Genomic DNA, 27,599 nt, shown 5'->3' on the forward strand with positions numbered 1-27,599 from the left:
ATTATCAACGGCCAATAAAATGAAAATTGTTTTCAAACCTGTTAAGCCTACATGTAGTTTTCGTACTAAAATTGTAGATGAATTCATATTAATAGTAGTAATTCAAGAAACATGAATTTTATGAAAATATCCATTTATACATTTGCCATACTAGGTTGTGTTTTCATGGTCTCAGGTAAGATATTTATAAACCAAATGCTCAATTAAAATATGGTATAGGTATGCTACATAAAGTGTTTTACTTTCTCATTATGCATATTATTAACTTATGAGAGGAATAATGAGATGCTGCAAAACTTCGGTTTTGAGTTTTTCTTAAAAAAACGCACAGTTCAATGTTTTGTGCACGTCTTCTCTGTGCACAGCAATTTATCCAAACCATTGAATATATTCTGTTCATATTTCATATATGTCAGTTATTTAATCGGAAACGATGCACCGCATATAATGATGAAATTGTTGAATCCAGTAACGGTGATACATGTTCTGGTGATTTACTAGAATGATTCACTCATATTCGACGTTAAAGCCCTAAGCGGCGCAAACTCAAGAAATAACTTATGTTCACTGCATATAAATAAATTTTCCTGAACCTAAGACTTCAAAACTACCTTCAGTTATCGATAGTTTGGATCCAGAGCGCATGCATTCTTCGTTGAGAGAGAGCCAGTCGACAACTTGCTGCAAAAGTTCAAGAAATAACTTATCTTCATTTCATTCAAATACATTTATTCATACTTTAAATATGGCGATTAATGTAACAATGATTTTAACGAGTTTTTTTTGTATAAATGCTTTGATTTTAATACATTTTATTCTTAATTTAGATTGAAAAACTGTAATATTTAACTATCGTGTTTGCTCAAGTAAAGTTCGCACTCTTTTTCCCTTTTGGCCACTGAAAAACTGGGATACATACAATATGCGGATTTTTTTTAGTGGTGGATTTAATCTAGGTTTTTCCTTGTATAATTGAAAGTTCCGAAAGTTATGTCAATTTATTACAATTTCGTAACAAATCTTGATTTAGCGATAATTAAAATTATTGTAACCATAATGAATGTATTGTACGTACACCATAATCTATTCTTGACCGTTATTTAAAATTATTTTGGGTCTTACAAGTCAGTGTCTGTAAAGGAGGTATAATTATTTTGGATCACACACGAGACTTTGACTATGGAGGGACTACCCTGGTGAGGGATCAGCTCGACACAGGGACCACTTTCTAAAAACAATACGTATATATATATATATATATATATATATATATATATATATATATATATATACAGGGCTTTCATTTCAAAATATTCCAGTCTAAATAACTAATTATTTAAACTGAATTCAATTTTAACAAAAAATACGTCAATTTAAATATTGAGGGGGAAATCTGAAACCAGGCTTAATTGCATTTTATATTTCACGCCCACTTCCAGCCAACTCCCTTTAGAAATTTCAAATGGCACGCCTATATTTTTATACTGAAATATGAAAGAGCATTCAATTATTTTTACAACTCATTCATTTATTTCACATCTCTTGTTTTATATCGTTGTCTGGCAACCTCGATTGTTGTTATTGTTGATTACAGTAGAAACTACAAATACCATTGAACATTTCCTGTAATAGTTGTGCATTATCACCTTCATCTCATTCGGACGCTAGATAATCATATCGGTTGATAAAGCGTCATAAAATAATCAATTAAAATAATGAACGAACGAATGAATAAATGAATGAATTTGGCGTTTTCACGAATTGGTGATGATGTGCTGAGCGTTTACCACAATATTTAACATAGGGATAATTTTACTTAGGCCTATATAAATTTCTGCCTTCATATAACCTAGCTAATCCATGCAGACCTTGAATTAATCATAATGTTCAAATCCATAATTATTTTCTCGTTATGTTATATTGTAGATGTTTTAAATAGTTAACGAAATGACTAAATTTTCCATATTTATTTATTTATTTATTTACTTACAGAGTTAAGGCCATAGGGCCTTCTTTTACACTCTACCAGGTCACAAAGTATACAAGCAGTGAAAATTTAACAACGTTAAAGGACAGAATACTAACATATTACAAAAAAAAAAAAAATAACATAACAAAATCGACAGTAAACAACATGAAAATAATACCATAATAGAAAAAAGGAAGTAAAATACAGATCTAAAGATTGGAATATAAGAAAAGATACTCAGTTAGTACAAATAGTTAATAGGGAAAACGTAAGGAAGAATACAACAAATTCAATGTAATAAAATAATAATAAGAAAGAAGACCAAAATACGAAAATTAAATAAAATCCACAATAAAAAGGGTAGGATAATAAATTTATCTGGTGATCAAGAGAGAAAAAAAGGAAAAGAAATGACAAGAAAAAAAATGTATATCTGTGTATATATTTTACAAAACTAACGCAGAGAAAAGGGCTTATAATTGAAAGAAATCTGAATTGAAAACGTGCAATTTTAGTTTATTTTTGAAATTATATAATGTCCGACAGTCTTTGACATGTTGTGATAGTTCCAGAAATGAACTGCAGAGACGGTGAAAGATGAAGAGTAGAAGGATATTCTGTGTTTAGGAATGGAGAGTGTGATAATATGGTGTTGTGAGCGAGTATCTATTTCATGATATGAGGACAAATGTTGAAAACGAGAAGCTAAGTAGCTAGGGTTAGAGTTCTGAAGAATATTGAAGAGTAAAGTGAGAGAGTGAATAGTTTTCGGTCTTTGAGAGAGACCGAACAGCATATTGAATGAGATAAAAGATAACAGCTATCTTTAATGTCTCTAGCTTTTCACTTAGGTTCTACTTAACTCTTACTTAAGTAACGAGCTTTGAATAAAACATTTTTCGACTTTCACCAGCCGAAGTGAGAGATGAATGAGCCTTAAGTTTGAGCGATGACTCTGAATACGACGTTTAATGCAACTGAAGATAGGGGAAAGAGATTTATAATTACTCTCTGGAAAATATTGTAATTTAGTATGTCTTTTATAGGAACACAAAGACTAAAGTGTAAGATTCATGGGTTATTATCTCTAAAAGAATTTGGATAAAAATAGGACATCATGATTTTTGTGTCTGGAATATGATTTGTTATATATGAAAAAATCATTCACAAGTTTTCTCATAACTATTCATGGAGTTACAGTGCAGGAATCTACACGAACATAACGATATGGATTTGCATTGGATACTTTAAAATTTAGTTGAATTAGTTGTTGCAACAGAATTCCAGACAGCGGTTACATATAAGAAGTTTCGATAACACTAATGCTAAGTAAATAGCAATAGTCTACTAATAATAACGACAATATAGGGTTGTTTCCGATCTCTGATAACGATTTTAGAATGACGCCATGTGCGTGAGGAGTCACACGACAACTACTGGTCTGTCACCTCTGGCCACAGACCAGTAGTTAGTGATTTCATAGTCAGAGTGCACGGTGTCTCACAGCACCAATGCCCAAGAAAATCGAGTCTTTTTACGAGGGGTACATTAAAAACCTTTCCGATGCCAAGTATCGTTAAATGAAAATCATAGGAGCCTGCAAAAAACGTGGTTTCGTTATTTCCAAGAAAGACATCTTCTGTGTACTTAATAAGACTGGTAAAGCTCGGATGGGATTAATTTGTATCATCTTCTGGGGTAGTGCGGCTTGTGACGAGGGATGGATTTCCTAGCTTTTTTATCTCTGGAATTAATCTCATTCAAGATTTGTCAGTCGTATTAAGTACACAGAAGATGCCTTTCTTGGAAATAACGAAACCACGTTTTTTGCAGGCTCCTATGATTTTCATTTAACGATACTTGGCATCGGAAAGATTTTTAATGTACCCCTCCCAAAAAGGCTCGATTTTCTTGGACGTTGGTGCTGTGAAACACCGTGCACTCTGACTATAAAATCACTATAGTCGCGACGTTGTTATTCCCGGCGTGATTCCTCCTCTTTGCTTACGTCTTAGGAAGTCAAGGCTCTATAATGTCTAGGTAGGTAGTATCGTTCGCCATTTTTGTTCTTTCGTTGCCGAGCTACTAGACGAGGGATCTATTTGCCACACCGTTAAAAATTATCATGTCGTAGCTCCTATGATAATAAATCAAACGCACTGTAATTCAGTAAATAATTGAGCGGCAAATAACGTCCTCGTGTGCTTTCTGCAAACGCCAACGAAAGAGCCAAAATGGCGGGCGATTATATTAAGTATTTATCCAGCCTTAGGAAATGCTTAACGTCTTCATCAGCGAATCACAAGACGCACACGTTTAAATGTAACCGACCTGCAACGTGATTGGCTGCCGGAAATTAGAGCGACAGGACTATAACTACTGGTCTTGTCACCTCTGACCACAGTTCAGTTGTCGTGTGACTCCTGACGCACATGACATCATTTAGAAATCGTTATCAGAGATCGGAAACAATCCTGTATATGCAATAAAGAGTGAAAATATTTATATTTCAGATTCTTGGGTCCCAATACATTATGCCAACGGTTCAAAGGAGAAACTTACCCATCTACCTTTCCAGAAAGTGGTCGGAGGTACAGAGGTGCATATACGTGATTATCCATTCATTGTACGTACGTGTCATTTATTACTATTACTTTTTAGACACGTGAGCGTTCACAATTTGAAAAGATGGCTTCTTTCACAGATATTTTCATAATTTCAATGCGAAACACAAATCAGGTTTTCGTTTACCCTTTTTAGTCCAAGTTGTTATAAAAATATTCACTATTCATGTATACTGGCCTTCGATGCACTGCCAAATTGTCTTAAAGCTTTGAAGGGCCAAGAGAAAAGGTTCAGAACAAAATTAATCAAAATCATACCTTCTACTCAACTGATGAATTAAGTTTCCACTGAAGAATTTCTCGATGACATTGGGCATCTATAAAAAATTGCTCTAGAAAATCTCTTGGGCGTCATGGTCAGCAAATTGGAATTTCATTAGTCGATACCAGAAATGTTTGGGATATAAAGGAAATTAGTTCCAACATTTCCTTGAGTGACACGGGCGAGAAGTGAATATGTTCTTTTAAATTACAGTATTATGTTTTTGTGATATTATTAGCCAGTGTCTCCAGTATTACGTTGTAGTTTGGTAAAGCGCGGAATCGTGTTGCCATGAGTAGGGGAGATGGAAGCAGGTTGGCTACAGAGGCACGTTGGCACACCTGTTTTATTTCGGTAGTTAAGCAACAGATTACAGCACCACGCAGACAATAGGATCCATGCTCTGTAAAGCACACTCCACGGAAGCGAAAGTTCTCTGTGGAAAGCGGTAGAAGAAGAAGACATACAGTTGTTTTTGCAGCAAGTTAAGTAAGTTTTCACCATCTCTTGAATATTTTTTTACAGGGTACATATGTAATATTAGGTGAACTTTAAATACATCGTTGAAAATTACATTTAAGTGGCTCTGTTTCATGTTAATTTCATTCCGATCATTCATTAATCTAATTCACAAATTAAATAACTAGACCTGAGGTAAGCTGGTACAATTTTGAGAGGTCAGATTGCTACTGTGTGTTAACCTATCCCGCTATATTAACTTACTTGAAATTATTACATAAATTGTAAAATATATTATTTATTTATTCTTAAAATTAGTTATTATATAACTTCAATTTAATTAATTATGAATTTTAAAAATATATTTTCATGCAGCGAATGAGAAAATGAGCAATTACAAAAGTACGAGTAAAACTGATAGAGCAACTACTTCTGCTGATGTGATGCTACGATGTAAAGTTAGGGCTGTAAAGTTAGAAAACAGAAGTGTGTCCATGGATTTTAATATCCCATTTCGGACTTTCATTCGGTATTGTAGCAAAGCTATGAATGAGAACATCATTATCTACTATGATACTTACTGACTCACCTGTTAAAAAAGCCTGTTAGAAGAGAGTAAATCGAAAAAAGATTGAATTTGTTCAACAAGAAATGCAAGAGGAGACTCTGTAGCCGTGAGAAAAGGAATCTCAAGACCAATCGAAAGACAAAGAATAATTCAAGAAGGGAAAGTAACGAATAAGATGAAGAGACATATTATGGTGTATGTTGTGTTGAATCCTAACTCGGGATGTGAACCAGGTGAAGGGCGGTTACAATACCTGGAGTGTAAATTATGGGCACATGAAAAGTGTACAGATGGAAACAAACTTTGTTTGCATAAACTGCTTTTCCGATATCTCTTAATAAGACAATATAATACGAGTATATAGTCATTTACAATTTTAAAATTAATTTTTCTACTTTGTTTTCTAGGATTTAGTTCTTTTATGTGAATGTTTAACTCCATGGCTATATTGGTATATGTGTATGTGTGTTCATAATCCTGAATCCTTTGCCAGTGTAAAGAAATAAATTCATAATTGAAAAAAATAAAATTATACAGTGTATGCAGTTTGCTCTTATTTAACACGTATCCAATTTACCTCACACCATGTCCCAACCTGCCTCCAAGACGGGGTAAATTGACTCAATCTGCATATTTCAAAATAATACAAAATGTAAATCGTGGTGAAATATAAATTCAAATATTTCTCCACACAGCCAAAGAACCACGTTTGAGAATATCATCAAGTATAAAGCTAATTAAAACATAAAATGAAACGCAAAATTTGAGCCAACCTACCCCCCTCTCTCCAACAGACTCCACAACCCAAGTAGCCCCGCGCGTAGCACGGAAAGCTCATGATCTATCTACCCAGTATAATGATTTATTGACTGAGATACATATGTTTAACAAAAATATATTAATAAATGGTTCATATTACGATATTTGAAGTTCTATTTCATTGAAAAATTATACATTAAGTACGAGATGGTAAGTTTTGTTAATTACATTATTTTTGTGTCGCTGCGGAGGTTTGTAAAAATTCCCTGAGTGGTACCGAGTTAATTTCACGCTAACAGATGGAAAGACAGACATTATGAAAAAATTATTTGTTTCTCTCGTGTAGTCTAAATATAGAATGCACCCAAAAATAAGATTTTTTTGTCATTAAGTCACTGCGTTATTATGTGACAATGCATAATTTGGATTTTCTCATTTTCTTTTGTAGGGCTCAATCCAAACACGGAAACGATTACACTTATGTGGGGCTACCTTGATAACTTCAAAATGGCTACTCACCGCAGCACATTGCCTTAAGAGTCCACAGTAAGTTGTACAAAAAGCTATTTAACAGCGAATTCAATGACAACAGAATGATATTCTTCAAAACAAGGTGTATATTATTCTCTGAGTTGTCCAATGCCAGATCAGTGCACTGCCGGCATTTTCGGAAAACAATCTTGCTCTTCAGGCATGAACTTTTCTCTGAGTACACGACTTAGTTCATACGTCTCATTTTCTCCATGACTATAACAGCCTATCTTATCTGGGTACATGTAGGCCTATTATTTAAATTACCACCATTAACAACGACTAAATCTTAACAATACAATAAGTTGAGGTTGCTTGAGCGCGAATGAATCGTGTTGTTCTGTACGGCTAAAAAGCCATGACCACCATGAACTAAGTCGCATGAAAAGGGGCAGTGGCGAAGCGTGTTATACTTACTATATGTACTTACTAGAATAAACAGTAGCATTTTAGTTTATTTTACCATCATTACTGAATATTTTATACAGGTGTTAAAAAAAGTATCCAATGTTTTACGAGGTGACAGTATGCATCAAAACAAGAAAATGTCTAATAAACATGGGTCCTACAACACATACTTTCTGAGATCTGAACACTTGTTCATAGGAGCTGCTCGATGTGACGTCCATTCATGGCAATGCATTTCTCTGCCCTACAATACAGCAGCCTACCAGATAATCATACTGTAGTTGACTCCCCTGGCATGGAATAATGATACGTCGCAAGAAATACTGAAAACAAAAGTCTGGTTGCGGATATGAGCGATGTTCAGCAGAGACGGTGTTGTGAATTTTCGTTATCACCATTTGTAGGCTGATGAAAATCCCCATGTAGTTGAAGAAACAAGGCATAAGCACCGATTCTCAACTTATGGGCAGGCGTTCTTGGTGATAGATTAATAGGGCCATACGTCTACCACAGAGATTAACTGGGGATCGCTATCAGGACTTTGTTAACACATTAAAATAAATTTTTAAGAGTGCGTGATTCCTTACGCCGAAGGGCAGAGGAATGCATTGCCATGAACGGACGTCACATTGAGCACCTCCTATGAACAAGTGTTCAGATCTCAGAAAGTATGTGTTGTAGGACCCATGTTTATTAGACATTTTCTTGTTTTGATGCATACTATCACCTCCTAAAATATTGGAGACATTTTAACACTGTATAGTGAAGTTATGATTAATAAAATCTATACTGCTACTGCTGCTGGTGCTACTGCTACTACTACCACCACTACTACTACCACTACCACTACCATACGACTAACACTACCACTACCACCACTACTACTAATAATAATAAGAATAATAATAATTAAGCTGCGGATTTTAGGCACTATAAACAGTTGAAATAGGCAGGCAAAATAGGCATTAAAATGCTAAAATAGGCATTTAAAAAGGCACTAACAATTTCTAATTCTTAATGGCTAACACGACCATAGTGTAGCATTATACACTAGTTTCTATAGGAATGTCATTATGACAGTGAATAACTAGCCTAAGTATTCGTCCAAATGTTGTAATGAGAACTGATGTTTATTGTCTGTAAGAATGTTCTTAAATTTGGAGAAACTCCCTTCCATTTCATATGAAGTGATGGGGCAATACTTCAGGGATCCAATCTCAGCTGGGAACCAAACCAGTGGGAACGCAGTAATGTCAATGTATTTTCCAATCAGTACTTCTGTTGACTTTTGCTTTAGCATATCTCCACGGTATACTTCACGTATTACAGCAGAAAAATCAACTCCATACTCAATTCACAAACTCACAAAACGGATACACAGTTTAAAACAACTTCCCTAGTCAACTACCACAATGATTCATGCGGCTTTCGAAATACATTTTTTTCTTATTGGTTGATTTCAAATTATTCGATTTCTCCTCGCTCTGGTGGCAGTAAAACGTAATACACAGAATTATCGATAGTTCTGCATTACTTCCCTCTGCTGGATAAAAAAAAAAAGCAAATTACAGGTTCAAAAAATATCGATAGAATGATAAGTAAATTCAAGTATAATATATAATACGGATATTTAGGCAACTTTCAGGCATTTATAAGCAAATAGGCATTTACTAGTGAAATAGGCAATTATAGGCACTATAGAATTCGCATATAATACAATGTCTCAAAATGGATATGTAACCTAAAAACTTCCGCCTTCAGACGATGAAGGAGTAATGGAACGGAGAAAAATTCTCTCCGGCGCCGGGAAGGATTAAAATAGGCATATAGGCATAAATCCGCAGCTTAATAATAATAATAATAATAATAATAATAATAATAAACTCGTATAATATATTGTAATTAATTTTAATTTCAGTGTTATGGTGCCGGTAATACAATTCTACTTATTTGCTTTGCTTACAGATTCTCAGTAAGTACTATAGCAAAAGGAAATGCAGAAATCTTTAGGGCCTATCTTTTAATTTTTACATTTTACATTAATTAATTCACTATTTAATAAAATAACTTCGATGATCCTCTCTTTCATTTCTGCAAAAATGTCTATTACTCTGTCTTTGAATTCTTGCAGTCTGCTATGATTCCACTGTAGTTCTTCTTCTATAGGGAGCATACTTAAATTCGAGAGTCTTTCGTTTATCACAGAGTTCCTTAAATATTCACTAGCCAACCTATTATTCATAATAACAAAACACTAACAGATAGTAGAGATATAGCAAACGCATTTAATAAACACTACTCAAACTCTCACAGATTACATCCCAATACCAAAAAAACTGACAAATTTATCAAAAGAGAATTACATAAAAATAATAAAAACAATATTACTAGTACAAAACCTGAAATATTTCATCAAAATTTTATTTCCAAAGAATTAACTCTAGCTTTACAAAATTTAAAAACCAAGAAATCTCCTGGCCCCGATAACATTCATTCCGAATTTTTTAAACATCTGGGAGAAAAAGCCAAGTCTGTACTTTTATCCATTTTCAATTTATCATGGAACACCTCAGTTCCTGCAGCTTGGAGAAAAGCAATCATTGTACCAATTCACAAAAAAGGGAAACCTGCTCATGATGTTAATAGTTATCGACCAATAGCACTATTAAGCATGATAGCAAAAACCATGGAATCCATGATCTCCAACAGATTAACTTGGTATTTAAAATCCCAAAATCTTTTATCACCAAGACAAGCCGGCTTTCGACAACTACACTCTACCAATGAACAAGTCATACGCCTCGGCCAAGAAATAAAAGACAGTTTTAACAAGAAAGAAGATACCTTGGCAATATTTATTGATTTCATGTTGTATGATTTATCCGATAAGCAAGCTGTAATACAATGTTAAAATTGAAATATACCGTCTATACTTATCTAGTATTATATGATTAATTATAACATAAACGTTTTCGGCACTAATGTGCCATTTTCAAATGTATGAAAGTTTGCCTAATTACATGTTCAAATAGGTGCACATGAACTGTGTGAATTAAACATATAATGTGTACCCTGGTAATTTCATGTCACAATAAAACACTCTGTTTGTAGATAATTAATGATTAAAAATTAAAAATTAAAACACACACTTATTACTAAAGATTTAATTTTTTTTTTTTTGTTTTCCTGCTGCAATTATCCGTCAATTTGTGGAACACTGACGTATTGTGTGGTCAAATGCAGTTATTCGTTTACTTGAAATGTTGTGACCTTACACTAAGATATTCACTGTTAAAATATTAAAATTCTTTTTGTTGATTCGTTATTATTGCACCAAGGCTCCTTGTTGTTTGTTCACTTTTCACATATTGGAGCACTTTACCATAACCGAATGTGGTGTGTAATATAAGTTACATTGATACCTGGTTGTTGTTTTCCTTTGGTTGCTGTAGTTGGATTATTACATATTCATGGTTGTCATCGTCCGATTATCAGTCAAGCCTTTACACTGCGAACATAAAATTTGTTGTTACGTATATGAATATGCTGAAAGTTAAATGCATTTAATTAAACTAGTGACTTACGTACAATGGCTGGACATGTTGCGTGCTCGACGTTGGCCAGGCTATGAATGAGAATCGTTCGATGCTCACAGTGGTTCTTATCTTAATGAACATCTGGCGGAACCGGAAGTAATGTGGGGATGGGGGGATGTGATGTCATAAGCTGAGATGATGTAGTCTGTTTTTTTTAAACTAATTTAAATAAATTGAATAATGGGTTCTTGGGGTTAACTATTTGCTCGTTTAAAAGTTGGTTCCCTTTATTAAAACTCTTTGCTATGTAATATTGTTCTGCCGTGTCTATTATGGGGCTGTTAGTGACTTTTATGATTTTTAGTGCATCTTTTATATTGCATAATTCATAGCCTTCTTCAATAAGGTGATGGGCATATTTCGACTTGTTTCTGTTATATTTAAAATCTGTAGCGTGTTCTTTGTATCTTATTTTGAAATTACGGCGGGTTTGATCGATGTACTGTTTGGTGCAGTTCTTGCATTGTAATTGGTATATACCACTGCACCAAACAGTACATCGGTCAAACCCGCCGTAATTTCAAAATAAGATACAAAGAACACGCTACAGATTTTAAATATAACAGAAACAAGTCGAAATATGCCCATCACCTTATTGAAGAAGTCTATGAATTATGCAATATAAAAAATGCACTAAAAATCATAAAAGTCACTAACAGCCCCATAATAGACACGGCAGAACAATATTACATAGCAAAGAGGTTTAATAAAGGGAACCAACTTTTAAACGAGCAAATAGTTAACCCCAAGAACCCATTATTCAATTTATTTAAATTAGTTTAAAAAAATCAGACTACATCATCTCAGCTTATGACATCACATCCCCCCATCCCCACATTACTTCCGGTTCCGCCAGATGTTCATTAAGATAAGAACCACTGTGAGCATCGAACGATTCTCATTCATAGCCTGGCCAACGTCGAGCACGCAACATGTCCAGCCATTGTACGTAAGTCACTAGTTTAATTAAATGCATTTAACTTTCAGCATATTCATATACGTAACAACAAATTTTATGTTCGCAGTGTAAAGGCTTGACTGATAATCGGACGGTGACAACCATGAATATGTAATAATCCAACTACAGCAACCAAAGGAAAACAACAACCAGGTATCAATGTAACTTATATTACGCACCACATTCGGTTATGGTAAAGTGCTCCAATATGTGAAAAGTGAACAAACAACAAGGAACCTTGGTGCAATAATAACGAATCAACAAAAAGAATTTTAATATTTTAACAGTGAATATCTTAGTGTAAGGTCACAACATTTCAAGTAAACGAATAACTGCATTTGACCACACAATACGTCAGTGTTCCACAAATTGACGGATAATTGCAGCAGGAAAACAAAAAAAAAAAAAAATCAAATCTTTAGTAATAAGTGTGTGTTTTAATTTTTAATTTTTAATCATTAATTATCTACAAACAGAGTGTTTTATTGTGACATGAAATCACCAGGGTACACATTATATGTTTAATTCACACAGTTCATGTGCACCTATTTGAACATGTAATTAGGCAAACTTTCATACATTTGAAAATGGCACATTAGTGCCGAAAACGTTTATGTTATAATTAATCATATAATACTAGATAAGTATAGACGGTATATTTCAATTTTAACATTGTAATATTTATTGACTTTCAGCTAGCATATGACTCTGTTTGGAGAAATAAATTATTACTAAAACTCCAGAAATTAGGTATCTCCAGCAATATGTTCAGAAGGATATCAGAATTCCTTAGTCAACGATTCATTGCCACTAAATTCAATAACTCACTTTCTAGTTACAGACAAACATATCGAGGTCTACCTCAGGGTGCTGTCCTTCATTCAATATTTATATAAATGGCTTACCCTCCCTATTTGAGGAATCAAACATGAAAACAGCACTATTTGCAGATGATATAGTTTTGTGGACTTCCGGATCTTACAGACATAGAGACAAAATTCAAAATTCTGCTCTTAAAGCTCTAAATCAACTACATGAATGGAATACATCAAATTTGATGACACTCAATTTAAGCAAAAGTAACTACCAAATATTTTCACTTGGTAAAAAAGAAAGAGAATTCAATATCCAATACAATGGCCAACACCTTCCTAGGACTTATGAATCCAAATATCTTGGAGTTATTTTCGATAGTAAGTTAACATGGAGCAACCATTTGAAATACATTTCTGAAAAAGCTCGTAAAAGATTCTCCCTTCTAAAACGACTAGCAGGAAAGAAATGGGGATGCTCTAGGAATACTTTGAACACTACATACAAAATGTTTATACAGCCAGTGCTGACATACTGCGGAGAAATTTTAATTACTTCACCTTTCATAAACGAAATAGAATATGTTCAAAACCAAGCTCTCAGACTCATTACTGGTGGAATCAAAACAACTCCAATAGATTCTATGAGATTCCTCATTAATATTAACAGCATCAAAATGACAATAGAAGAAAAAGCACTGATTCAATATGAAAAACTTATTAGATTACCAGGAAACAGTTGGCATTCATACAGTCCTCTCTGTAGATTGAAAACTCAAAAAAGTTTCATATCCATTGTTCAAGAATTAAAACAGAAAATCAATATCCCGAATTTAAAAGAAAACCTACAAATTAAACCAAACCCTTTAACTCTATTAAATATGGAATATAATCTAAATTTAACAGAAGAAATACTGAAATCAGAAGTAAACAATGAAATACTAAAACAATTGTCTTTAGAGACAATTAATATTAGATACCCTCCACAAAATTGGCTTCATTTATACACTGACGGATCTTTGATCTCCAGAGAACAAGGTGCCGGTGCAGGTGTTACGTGCTTTCTCTTCTCACTTTATAGATCTCTTGGGTATGGAACAACAAGTTTTGATGGAGAAATCATTGCAATAAGTGAAGGTCTCAGGAATCTTCTATGCCACATCAGTAAATTTAAAAATGCAGTTATATTGTCAGACTCCAAAGCAGCTATTCTATCAATAGTCTCTAAACACACACCTTCATCTCAAACAGCAGAAATAACTAAAATGCTCTCTCAATTAATATCACTCAATAAAAGAATTGTATTCCAATGGATTCCATTTCACTGTGGAATCCTGGGAAACGAGAATGCGGATGCTTTAGCAAAGAAGGGCAGCACTGCTACTTACAGACCTGTTACTAAATCTACATATTACTCTGTGAAAAGATTTATTAAATCTACATACTTAGACTTCAACAAACAAAATTTGATAACACAATCCCAAGGGAAAAAATGGAACTCTCTGCATCAAAATCCACAGTTAATTCCCGATTTACCACGAAAATCGTCTGTAGCTGCATTTAGATTGGCAACAGGCCATGATTGTTTGGCCAAACACCTGCATAGAATTGGAATATATCAGTCCCTTAACTGTCCATTGTGCAACTCAAACCAAGAAATGGATTCGGAACACCTCAAAATCTGTGCTTCAGTGGCTGGTCATGATAATATCTTTGAAAAATAGTGGAGTGCAAGAGGTCAAATGACTTTATTGTCAAACGCCTGGCATTAGAAAACAACAACAACAACAACATATTCACTCCTTGCACATTCATTGGAAGCAGAAGTAACCGGGATGGACAACAGTAACTATAATAATTTTGTGAATTCTTTGTAAATTTACGAACAGATTTTTCCATCTTTCTAGTATAAATTTCAACTGGGTGTATTATTATTATTATTTTTTTTTATTTTTTATTTTTTTACTTTTTAATATGATCTTTTATTTAAGTGTTAGATTATAAAAGCTGTTATTCAATAATTACGCCTCAGGATCTAAATCAGGACTGTTAAAATCACACGCCATTGCATAACCAATCATTCCACACATAAATGAAAATTAAGGAACTGCTCAGAAAGCTTGCTGTCAGTGACGAGATTGTTTAGGGGGGGGGGGGGAAACTAGTAGCGTCATAGGAGACAGGAGACACGTCCTTTGAGTGTCTTAAATCACGTGCTAGCAGTCTTGAGACAGCAGAGTTGTGTGTCTGTCCTACCTGCTTCTTCTTATTCAATAGGATTTGGAAAAGGATTGTGATTCACTCAAACGCGTCGTCTTTTCTCACCGGCTCACAGTAATAGCCTAATATCACAGTCTAGTATATACAGTCACGAAGTTTGAGTTGTGAGGGTACTAGGAACAATAGACTGTGCAGGTACTATTCGCATTGTCTGTAATGAGGCGATAGTAGCGATCCTAGTGGTTAGCAACTATCTATGGATGCATATTTACTACGTATTGAGCTTCGTGACTGTATATACTAGACTGTGGTGATAGTGAGGGATCTATTTTCATCGAAGCAAATAAAAAAGTAACAAATTAATAAATAAAATATTATTACGAACGCACATTCTACTTTACTTTTAGGCCTATATTAGCATAATTTTAATGTCTTAGACAACTACTACGGGATAGGTAGACTGCTTGCTATTGAAAAGGAGTACAATTTTGTATAACTTTTGTAGCATATGTTAAGGATACCACCTTCTGTGTTTTTCGGCATGCCATTTATTCCTTCTTCAATAGGGGAAATAATAACATTATCGCTTCTTTCAATCCCTACCTTACAGCAGGCCTATTTTCAATAAAAAGTTTAACAATTTAAGTTCCAATTCAAAATCTGTAATTGTCAATAAACCTTGTTATTCAAAGTTAGTGTTTTGAAAAAAAAAAACAAATTCAGTTCTGAGGATTACTTTTAGTAAATGATGCTAAGATGTGATATCGTAATATCGATGCAAAATGTATGAATAACAGAAATTCAATAAGTTTTCAGATTTAAATTGAAGGTAGTATACCAAGATTTATCCCAAATGTATTCGACTGTTTCCTGTAATGCACGCTGAAATTGAATTAACACAGACAACTCTAAAGAAAAGTCACGTTACATACGAGGGTGCTTCAAAATGTAAGGTAACAAGCGCTGTCATGGACAAACTTTATTTCACAGGCAGATATACTGATACACAGTAGTAGGGCACTGGTACGCATTACTTTTTCAACGTAGTCATTATGCTTATCCAAACACTTGTTCCAACAGTATACCAAGGCATCGATGCCGGCATAGTAGAAATCTGCGTCAATCCCTGAAGTCACGTCATGATGGCTTGCTGAGCAGCCGCATCGGTGTTGAATTACCACCCGGTTGCATCTCCAGCCGTCCGAAGAGATGTAAATCACTGGCGGTCGGGCTGTAGGGAGGATGGTCCAGTACCTAAGTCAGAAGCGCCGTTTCGCACCGTACACCTCAATAAGTTGACATGAATTTCTACTGGTGAGGTGGCCTTCAGACACAAAAACTCAATCACATTACGCACGTCCACGTTTGACCATGTTTCCGTGCGCGCAGCCATCTTACAACTGATATTGCAAGGGCTTGACGCAACATATGCGCCGTCTAATGTCTGTGTGATAAAGCTGTGATCTGCTGCTGCTGCTGCCCGGACGAAATATTCGAAGAAGAGGGAGCTTATGTCACCCGTGAGAGCTTTTGTTACCTTACATATTTTTAGTCATTCTCGTATCACGTGCTGTTGTTTTTTTATTAATTTGTTATTTTAGGACGCATTATCAACTGCTATGATTATCTAGCGTCTGAGTGAGATAAAGGTGATAATGCCAAATGAGTCCAGAGTTCAACGTCGAAAGTTATCCAGCATTTGCTCGTAATGGGTTGAGGGAAAACCCTGGAAAAGCCTCAACTAGGTAACTTCTCCCAACCAGGATTTGAACCCGACCCCGCAAGTTTCAGTTTAGGCAGGCTAATCGTTACTCCACAGAGGTGGACGCGTGCCTGTTTGTTAATATGTATCAAGTGTATAACTACTTTCATGTTTATTTCAGCTCCACGTCAACAACAAAACCCAACAGATGTTTGGTGGTGATGGGGACAACAGACGTGAGGAAAGGGCGAGAGTCTGGAACCGTGCAGATTCGGGTTCCGGAATCATTCATACTTCACCCGTCATTCTCCTCCTACGAATTCTATTGTGACATTGCGCTCATAATGGTTAGTGTCAAGTGCTGATTCTCATTAGGTTGTGTTAAATATCCAATATTGCTGCTTCACGAACATTCTTTTGTGTACCGGTATGTACAGTGTTCTGTAAGCGGTGATCAGCAGTGCCACAGCTACTAGCTGCTCATGTTCTATCCTCTGCACATTCTGTGACATTATTTCTGCAGTGCTTGGAAAAAGTGACACAAGTCAGTTTCCACAAACCTTTTTCAAAATTTATTGACAACTTACGGACATCTGCTCGCTTGGAAAAAAATTCATAAGTATTCCTCACAGAAAAAAAATCAAATCGACATAAATCAGTATAAGTTGTCAATAAATTATCAAAAAATATTTGTGGAAACTGACATATCACTTTTCACGAGCATTGCAGATTTCATATTGCAAGAAGTGGTGATTGAGCAGATTTTCCGAATATTTTACTTTTCTTTCTTAGTCAACTACTGCTCCGTAATGACATCCTTGTTCAGCTATTCTGAATAGCGTCCTGGTATAAAAGAGACGTTAATTATAAGGAATAGTCTATTTATTGATTTATTTATTGATTCACTTATTCATTGATTTATTGATTCAGTTATTTATTGATTTATTCACTCACTTATTTATTGATACACTTATTTATTGATTAGTTTACATATTAATTCACTTACTTATTCGTTCGCTTATTTATTCGTTCACTTATTTATTCATTCATTCATTCTTTCTATTTTTCATTTAATCAATTATTCCAGTCACTCATTCATTCACTTATTATTCGTTCACTTGTTTATTCATTTACTTATTTCTTCGTTCACTTATTTATTCACTTAATTAATGATTCATTTATTTTTTCATTCACTCATTTATTTATTAGTTTATATATTCACTTATTCACTTACGATCATATGCGGAGACTAAGGGAAAGGCAGAAAATATGAAATATTGGAGAAGGCTGGGTTTGCAGTGAAAGACCTGCCCTGGGCAGAACACTTATGTATGTATGTATGTATGTATGTATTTTATTTTTTTTCTTGGGTTATTTTACGACGCTGTATCAACATCTATGTTATTTAGCGTCTGAATGATATGAAGGTGATAATGCCGGTGAAATGAGTCCAGCACCCAAAATTACCCAGCATTTGCTCGCATTGGGTTGAGGGAAAACCCCGGAAAAAAAACCTCAACCAGGTAACTTGCCCCAACCGGGATTCGAATCCGGGCCACCTAGTTTCGCAGCCAGACGCGCTGACCGTTACTCCACAGGTGTGGACGTGTGGACGTATGTATGTAAGTATGTATGTATGTATGTATGTATGTATGTATGTATGTATGTATGTATGTATGTATGTATTTTGTTCGAAATGTTATTATGTAAATAATTTAAAATATTTTTTATTATCTTCACAATTCGTTCTCATTATTTCGTATAATAAGGTGAAAATGGAGAACAATCATTTCGAGAGATTGTCACAGTTTAGATAGCTGAAATAATTTGTTTCAATATATTAAATTTGTGCAGCTGTGTTTATATAATATACAGTTTTCTCCCTCCATTTCTTAAATATACTTTTTTGTGCCATATTTTGTGTATTTTAGTTTATAATTTCAGTGAAATAAAAAGGTTTGAAACCTTGATCATATGTGCCTAAAATGGTTAGTTTTACTAAAACAGAGCCTAATTTACTAAATTTTGAGCTTATTTTAGGCATGTAAACTTCAAATTTTAGTGCCTAAAATCCGATGTCCGCAGTCAAGACTCTACCGAGAATTCGGTGAATGATTGGTTTTAATTCATAAACTGTATGGTGACGGTGGTGGTGATGACGACGACGACAAGGAGAAAAACAGAAACAGTGCGATTCCTCGACTGAATAATTTCAAGGAAAATTTGTTCCGCGGCCGGGTATCGATCCCGGGATTCTTCGCTTAGCGCACGCATGCTCTTCCGACCAGGTTCCTGGGGTAGCTCAGTCGGGAGAGCATTCTGGGCTAAGCGAAGAGTCCCGGGATCGATACCCGGCCGCGGAACAATTTTTCCTTGAAATTATTCAAACCTGCTTTACAAGGAGCTACTACCTGAAAGCTAGACTTGCAGATTTCCTCGACTAACCTGCACTCTTTTCTTACAGGTGAAAGTGGAGTTTAAAATCGGATTACATGTGCGTATTCTGAAGTTACCCAAAAAGGCTGATGTTGCTGTTAAAGCAGGGGATAATTGTTCAGTCCTGGGCTGGGGTTACCTGCATGAGGTGAGTAGTAGAGATCGAACCATCTAGAAAGATGTCCCAAGAGGAGAAATGGGCGCGTGAGAGCGCTAAGATGTGGGAGTGAGGGTGCCTGAGTTTATCTTAGCGAATAGGCTTTGCATTACTTATCACTTTAAATAGCCTATTTCATGGCTATGTGATCAGTTAGACTACCGCACTGATTTTTAAGACCTTGCGATGAAGACTAAATTTATTACTTTCCGTACTTTCATAAAAGCAAAAGAGCACGTGTACCGAGTCCTATACTATAAAATAAATAGACAACTGATAACATCTTGTACTAATGTGTACTTTTGGGTAGGACTATGACAAGAGTGCACTGTCGTGCAAAGCAATGTGGGTGTCTGTCAAAATGTATTTTCTTATGATATGAATTTGCCAAAAGCAATAATCTTGAGAGTAACAAAAATTCTTATTGAAGGGGCCATTACAGTTGAAGAACGTGGAGGAGATAAAAAATAATTATACATCTTGATTACACAACTTTTAACACTGTATCACTTCGGAATATGTGTGAAAAGAACTTTCTTGTGTTAAATTTTAACGTATCTTGTTAAGATGTTTCGACCTATTTTTGGTCATCTTCGGAACTGGTCGTTGTTGGTCTTGGCGCCTCTTGTTTCCTGTGTGGGTGCGTTCGTAGTGTACAGTCAAAGAGTGTATGTGTTTTGAAATTGAATTGTGTGTTGAGAATATCGTTGGGTTGTGTTTTCGTGTGTCTTTATAATTTCAATCTCCACAAAAGAAAAATGCTGTACTTGAGTTCCTAAGAAAACTGAAAGGGAAAGAATCACTCTCTGGCAGGAATAAAAGCCGACATACATGTATGTTCATTCATCATTGTCAATTTCAAAGTCATAATGAAGACAAATGTCAACAAGATGAAGACTATCGTCATAGGAAGAAAATTAAAGAAGGTAAACTTGCTAATTCTAAATGAAGCAGTAGAGCAAGTGGACAGCTTCAAATACTTGGAGTGTACTATAAGCAGTAACATGAGCTGCGGCCAAGAAGTCGTATTTGAATCGAGCTTGAATTGTTGTCACCTTTCCACCTTTTCTCCTAAAAAAGCAACAACCTTTCCTTTCATCTCATCAGTAGACAGAGTAAAAAAAGTCATTCGGATATGAAGGTAACTACAACGCGACTATTTTATCTCGTCAGAGGGTTGTTGTTTACGTAAGCACAATAGGTACACTAGAGACGCGTGCAGGTATAGGCCGGGGAAAATGTAAATTGACACACGGAATAATCACTGAATATTGGTTGTACTTTGATATAACTATTGTAATGGCATATTTTGTGTACTTTTCTATAAACACTTTAAAGTGAGGATTGTTCAACGTTTTGAATGGAATATTGCAACTTATCATTCGACATAAATCGTGGCAAAAATCATATTTCATATTTGAGGCGGAATTTGAACTTGATAATAATAATAATAATAATAATAATAATAATAATAATAATAATAATAATAATGACCCTTATTTTCGTCTAACATACGAGCAACATTTTTCATGTGTTTCTGTGTATTACAGTGTTGTTCTATCGATTGTTTTGTTATCTTTTTTTAATACATACACACGCACATATATATATATATATATATATATATATATATATATATATAACCGACACTTAATTGTTTCACCAATATCACTACTAAAAATGTGGACACCATATTTTATATTAAAGAATACACCCTATGTTTTTTAACATGTCTTCGGCGTTATGAACACGTCACTGAACACAAATGAATAATATGTTTACGTATCTTAATATTCACTGTTCACGTACGGACGAGGACTGACTGAGAACGTAGACTGGCAGTTGTTTTCGGTGTTTGCATGGTGCTCTCTGCGGACGGTACCGTGTTATACCTACTTGCAATGTGTGCATACTTCATGCCATAGTCTATGCGTACAATACTTGTAAACCGTAAACTTGACTTTTATTTGACTTTTTTCCGCTGTCTACTCATCAGTAATGGCGACAGTTGATCGAGCTTTGTTTTCCGGCTAGGGCACAAGTTCTGATTGGGATGATTCGTCTTCGACTTCAACAGACTTGGCTGACTATGAAGACGGGCTTGTATCTGTTGCTATCTCGTTGTCTTCGTCGAATATCTTTCGAATCCGCAGTATTCGTTCTTTAAACTAGGTATGACGGAGCGGGCTAGCGCAGCGGTAGAGGGCTGTCCTTGCATTCGGGAGGTCCGGGGTTCGATGCCAGGGGCCGGCAATCCTAACTGAGGTTTTTCATGGTTTCCTCAGTTATTTTCAGGCAAATGCCGGGATTGTAACCTCTTGAAAGTCCGGCCATGGACGGCGATCCTTCCCTTAATCCTTTCATATATGTGAATGAATGCTGTGTAATGTCTTAAATGTTTGTGTTGTATCGGAGGTGGCCCTGGCACTGAGCTGATCCCTCGTCCGGGGAGGCCCTCCATGTCCTTGTGTGGTAAAAAAAAGAGTATGTATGTGATCCACAGTTTAATTCCTCTCCCGATAGGTCGTCTGACTGAGGTCAGATGACTATTACTGCATTCGAATTGCCAAACAAGTTCTGCTTTCGATTCGGTTTGCGAGAATGTGTTCATTGAAAGTCACCGACACAAATCCGATGTTTCTGGTTGTTTGGAGCATTTTCTGTACGATGTTACTTCGATTGGACTAATGTTTTACTATTGTAACAATTACATACATAATTGTATACAAAACGTACCGAAGTGTAAGTATGATTTCAGTATAAGGCAGTAAAAATTCTGATGTTTCTTTTTAGATTCGATAAGTACATCATTAGATCTTGGTAATGATGCAGAAATATCCAATATTTCTTTCTGGCAACTCGAGTACTTCCCTTGTAAGACCATTAAAATTTAACTGTAATACCACAGACTAGTATATAGTCACGAAGCTTGAGTTTATGAGGGTACTAGGAACAATAGACTGTGCAGGTACTATTTCGCATTGTCTGTAATGAGGCGATAGTAGCGATCCTAGTGGTTAGCAACTATCTATGGATGCATATTTACTACGTATTGAGCTTTGTGACTGTATAAACTAGACTGTGGTAATACTACTTATTTTTATATATTTTGCACAATAATATATATTTTAAAAGTAAGTACAAATTTTACATAAAATTAACATCTTGCCACATATCCTTTAAACTCCTTGTAAACAAAATCATCAATATCTAGCATAAATTAAAACGAATTTATAAAAATATTATACAATTTTAAACTCAAAGTTGCCATGATACACTTATATTGTATCATCAATCCGGACAGGACAACCAGCGTATAGTGAATTATAAGTATGGACACTTCGCGTCGGTATCTTTGATGTAGCATGACTGATATCAATGACCTTCAAATCAGCTTGAGCGTGAGATTTCCCTACTAGAGTTGGCACTGACATCACGCCAGCTAGCAGTCGACACAGCGGAAATATAACACAATACATGCAATTAATATATCTATAGTCGCGACGCTGTTATTCCCGGCGTGACTCCCCCTCTTTACTTACGTCTTAGGAACTCAAGGCTCTATAAAGTCTAGGTAGGTAGTATCGTCCACCATTTTTGTTCTTTCGTTGCCGAACTACCGGACGAGGGATCTATTTGCCACATCGTTGAACATTATCATGTCGTAGCTCCTATTATAATAAATCAAACGCACTGTAATTCAGCAAATAATTGAGTGGCAAATAACGTCCTATGTGCTTTCTGGGAACGCTAACGAAAGAGCCAAAATGGCGGGCGATTATATTAAGTATTTTTCCAGCCTTAGGAAATGAATGACGTCTTCATCAGCGAATCACAAGACGCACACGTTTAAATGTAGCCAACCTGCAACGTGATTGGCTGCCGGAAATTAGAGCGACGAGACTATAGGTAAATTACATACTCAAATAAAATAAATTTGACAGATGAAATAATAAATTCATTATCTGTAATGTCTAAACTCTAGAGTTTTTTTTATAATGATAGTTGAGACATTGACCACATCGACAATTAAGGCTGATTCACAATAAACCGGGAACGGAAACGGCAACGAGAACGTGAACGGAAATATTGTTAAAATAAATGTATTTAAATGTGAGCGTTCACAATAGTTAATTGTGAATCCTCACATTTAAATACATTTATTTTAAGAATATTTCCGTTTTCGTTCTCGTTGCCGTTTCCGTTCCCGGTTTATTGTGAACCAGCCTTTAAAATGCGTAATGATCTGATAGCGCTGAAAATGGAAAAACATAATTCCTATGAGAAATAAAATCATATGTCTTTGTTTGTATACAAATATTAAACGAATCTGATAAATAATTTTTAATGTATTACATTATTTTATAAATAATTTATTATATACAAAGCATACAACATTATTATTACAGCTAGATTATAACTGAAAAATAAGGAAAAGCTGTTAACTTGAATTTATTGGAAGCAAAGCCGTTACTATATTATGCAACAAGGTAGGCGATGTTTGGATCATGTGTCTCAAATCTTATATTCAGTTTTATTATCGAGGCACTATTGCGTGTCCTCGATTACACTAACCTCTAGCGCTTGAAAATGAAACTAAACGCCGAAGGAGCGCATGAACATAGAAGAACAGAAAATGAAAATTCGCTCAATGTCCATTCTATGTAATCTCTATTCGCTGAGGCAACCACTCAATTGTAACCAGGTAGGCCTATTTATTTTGTTGCTAACCCTGCCGCCTTGCATTTTGTTCACAACTCTGAAAAAACCTAGGCGATTGATGTAGTGACTTCATGTCATTCCAGTGTCTGAAGGCAGCTCAGCTTTTATCTTCGTCTTTTTTATCTGGTGTCTAGAGAGAAATAGAAAAGGGCTCGTGTAAGGTACATCCTACAACTTAAGGAGGTACGTTCTGTTGTACTGGACAGTGGCTTTACCTTATGTTCCAAAATGTATCTGGCTGCTTCGCAACGTGCCTTACAGAATTCTAAATTACGTAAGAAGTAGCACATATCGACTGCAACTTCAGCTGGATTTCCGGAAGAATTGAAAAGTTGGAAACTGTCGGACTTTCATTCACGTGTTGATGGAAATCATTTATGACGCAAAAAATGAATTCGAAGTCGGGAAAAAATTCTAAGCAGTCCTTGAAATAAATCGGGGTTACACCAGTTTATTTACTGTTAAGGCCTTTTTACAATTAAAATTAAACATAACGTAAACGTTAACTTAAAAATGTAGACGTTACGGTAAAATCAAGAAGTCATTCACGATTGTAACATAAACATACCCGCAAAGATACTTGGTAATCATGAAACATAACAACGACGCCATTTCCTCATATTCAGTCGTATATTTCAGCGCTTCACTTGTGTGCTGTTTGAAAATCACGTAAGCATAAGCATGAAAGTTTGGAGTTTGCAAATTTTCATGTTAACATCTAACGGTAATGTTAATGTCAGTGTTTATGTGAATCATTGTGAATGATCCCATTTGGTAACATTACGCAAATTTTGTCTTTAATTTTCGTTGTGAATGGGTCTTTAGCCAGACCCTCAGCGCAGAAACGGGGAACCTTCCAGAAGACATTGCCACACATATTTGTATAACATACACCAGTAACCTCATGCGATTCGGGAGATCGTTTTCTATATATGTATAAGAACATACTTTCCGACGGAATTTAACTCCTGAACAAATTGAAAAATATCTTTGGCACATTGTGATTCTTCCCTTGATTAACTTTAGAATTGCACAAAAAAAACTATTATTGTCACATATAAATGTGTAACTTGTATAAAATTAAGTTTCTAATATCTATATTTCAAATAAAAATATATATAATATAGTCCACACCTGTGGACTAACTGTCAGCGCGTCTGGCTGCGAAACCAGGTGGCCCGGATTCGAATCCCGGTTGGGGCAAGTTACCTGGTTGAGGTTTTTTTTCGGGGTTTTCCCTCAACCCAATGCGAGCAAATGCTGGGTAACTTTGGGTGCTGGACTCATTTCACCGGCATTATCACCTTCATATCATTCAGACGCTAAATAACCTAGATGTTGATACAGCGTCGTAAAATAACCCAATAAAAATTAATATATAATATATTTTTTTAAATAAATAACTTTTAACTGCCTGTGCAATTTTAATATTACGTATAACGTACAAATCGTATTTTGATGTTTTAATCGCATATTTGTGCACAATTTTTATTATGAATATTACACACAGAACAAGATGGGATATTAGTCCAAGTCTCCTATTTTTAGGCTATATTTACGGGATTTATATACTGTATTTGCTTGACAATAAATTATCGCAATGGACAGAAATTCATACATGAGTAAGACAAGGTTGTGGCTTTTCACCGTTGCTGTTTATTGTACATATGACTCAAATAATTAGAGAATGGAAGCAATTATCTCATGGATATATACAAGTCAATAGACATTTACAACTAGATCCATTACTTTTTGCAGACGATTTAGCTCTGGTGGCATCCAGAAGATGAATTACAACGTTCAATTTTTAATTTTAACAAAATTGGAATTAAATAAGTTATGATATGAAAATCAATAAAGAAAAAACTAAAATTATGGCCTTCTGCGGAAAATACCCTGTGCCTGGAAAAATATGTTTAGATTAAAAAATATTAGAAAGAGTAAATTATTTTACATATCTCGGATACACATTATCTTTTTTCGATGAAGTAGACATTTCACAGAAAATTTCTAAACACACCAAAACAATGGGAATAATTAACAACATTATGAAACCTTCCCTAGTACAAAAGCATACTAGAATTTGTGTATACAAGACCTTGGCGAGACCTGTATTTTGTTACGGCAGTGAGACATGGACATTGAGGAAGAAAGACGAAAGCAGAATAACGGCTAATGAAATGAAATTTATTAGATATACAGCGGGATATACGAAATGGAATCACAAACGCAATGAAGACGTAATGGAAGAATTACAACTAGAAACTGTAATTAATCACGTAAAACATTATCGGAACAACTGAATAAATCATCTGCATCGCATGCGTAGAGATAGAATCCCAAAAGTCATGCTCCACTATCGTCCAAACGGGAAGAGATCTCTCGGTCGTCCAAAGAAGCGCAGGATTGAAAATTCAACTGTGAGATCGTAACAGGTCCTATGGCCTAATACTTGAAGGGAAGAAGAAGAAGATGTATTTGCCATTTGTTATTTACTGTATTTGATTGAAGATTTGTAGTTATTGATCATATATCAATATACCAACCATTAGATATAAATAGATAAATAAATAAATAAATAAAGTAATTAATTAATTAATATTACATAAAAATCCGAAATCTACTAGAGTCTGTGTGATGTATCTTGTCTCACTGTGAAAAGAGAGAGAAAGGAGATATGTCTTACTTCGTCTGTATTGTTATGGCGATGGGGGAATGGAGCGATGCCGTTCATCCATCCAGTGGCGGAAGGGACCAGTTGATACATTCTGTAGCGCAAAATAAAATTACAAAATATCTCTCTTCGTACTGTGTAGTTCCGTCACTGAGCTTGTCTTTCAAGAAATTGAGTTCCGGTAGCCTGCACAATAACAAGGTTTTGAAAGGAATACTGAAAATGTACAACCCTCCTATAATTTCCACCCTCATTTGAAGGGACTTAGTTTTATTGCTACTGAGACGATAAACCTTACCAGGTATTATAACGCTTTTAATTTTATTCACAGGGAGTTCCCACCACCCCTATACTGAATAAGGTGACCGTGCCGGTGATAGACATCGAGCAGTGTCAAACCATGTACGAAACAGAAACCATCTTCCCTGAGGTAAATCTCTGCGCCGGAGCGAAGAATAAAGACGCCTGCCAAGGGGACTCAGGAGGACCCTTCATTTGCCACGGTACACAGAGGGGCATAGTGTCGTGGGGCGAGGGTTGTGGGCAGCCCAAATTCCCCGGCGTCTATACTCTTGTCGATCCTTTCCTGGGCTGGATAAACTACGTATTGACTACAAAATATTCCCAAAATTTGCAAGAAATCACTACTCAACATTCTACTGCTTCCAGTAATGGCAACTCCGCTGCTGTTCTGTCTGAATTACAATTCATGATTATTTGTGCTAAGTGGATTTTCTCGTAA

The 27,599-nt window shown here is 35.3% G+C and overlaps 1 protein-coding gene across 1 annotated transcript; it reads left to right on the forward strand.

Annotated features, from left to right (window-relative positions):
• Positions 1-27,599, forward strand: LOC138697053 (trypsin-like). Its single transcript, XM_069822648.1, has 6 exons — positions 1-175; positions 4,483-4,595; positions 7,090-7,187; positions 17,050-17,215; positions 19,333-19,452; positions 27,189-27,599. Exons 1-6 carry the CDS (start codon positions 112-114, stop codon positions 27,597-27,599), a joined length of 972 nt encoding a protein of 323 aa, XP_069678749.1. The 5' UTR covers positions 1-111.

This window comes from Periplaneta americana, chromosome 3, assembly GCF_040183065.1.
Source record: "Periplaneta americana isolate PAMFEO1 chromosome 3, P.americana_PAMFEO1_priV1, whole genome shotgun sequence".
NCBI lineage: Eukaryota > Metazoa > Arthropoda > Insecta > Blattodea > Blattidae > Periplaneta > Periplaneta americana.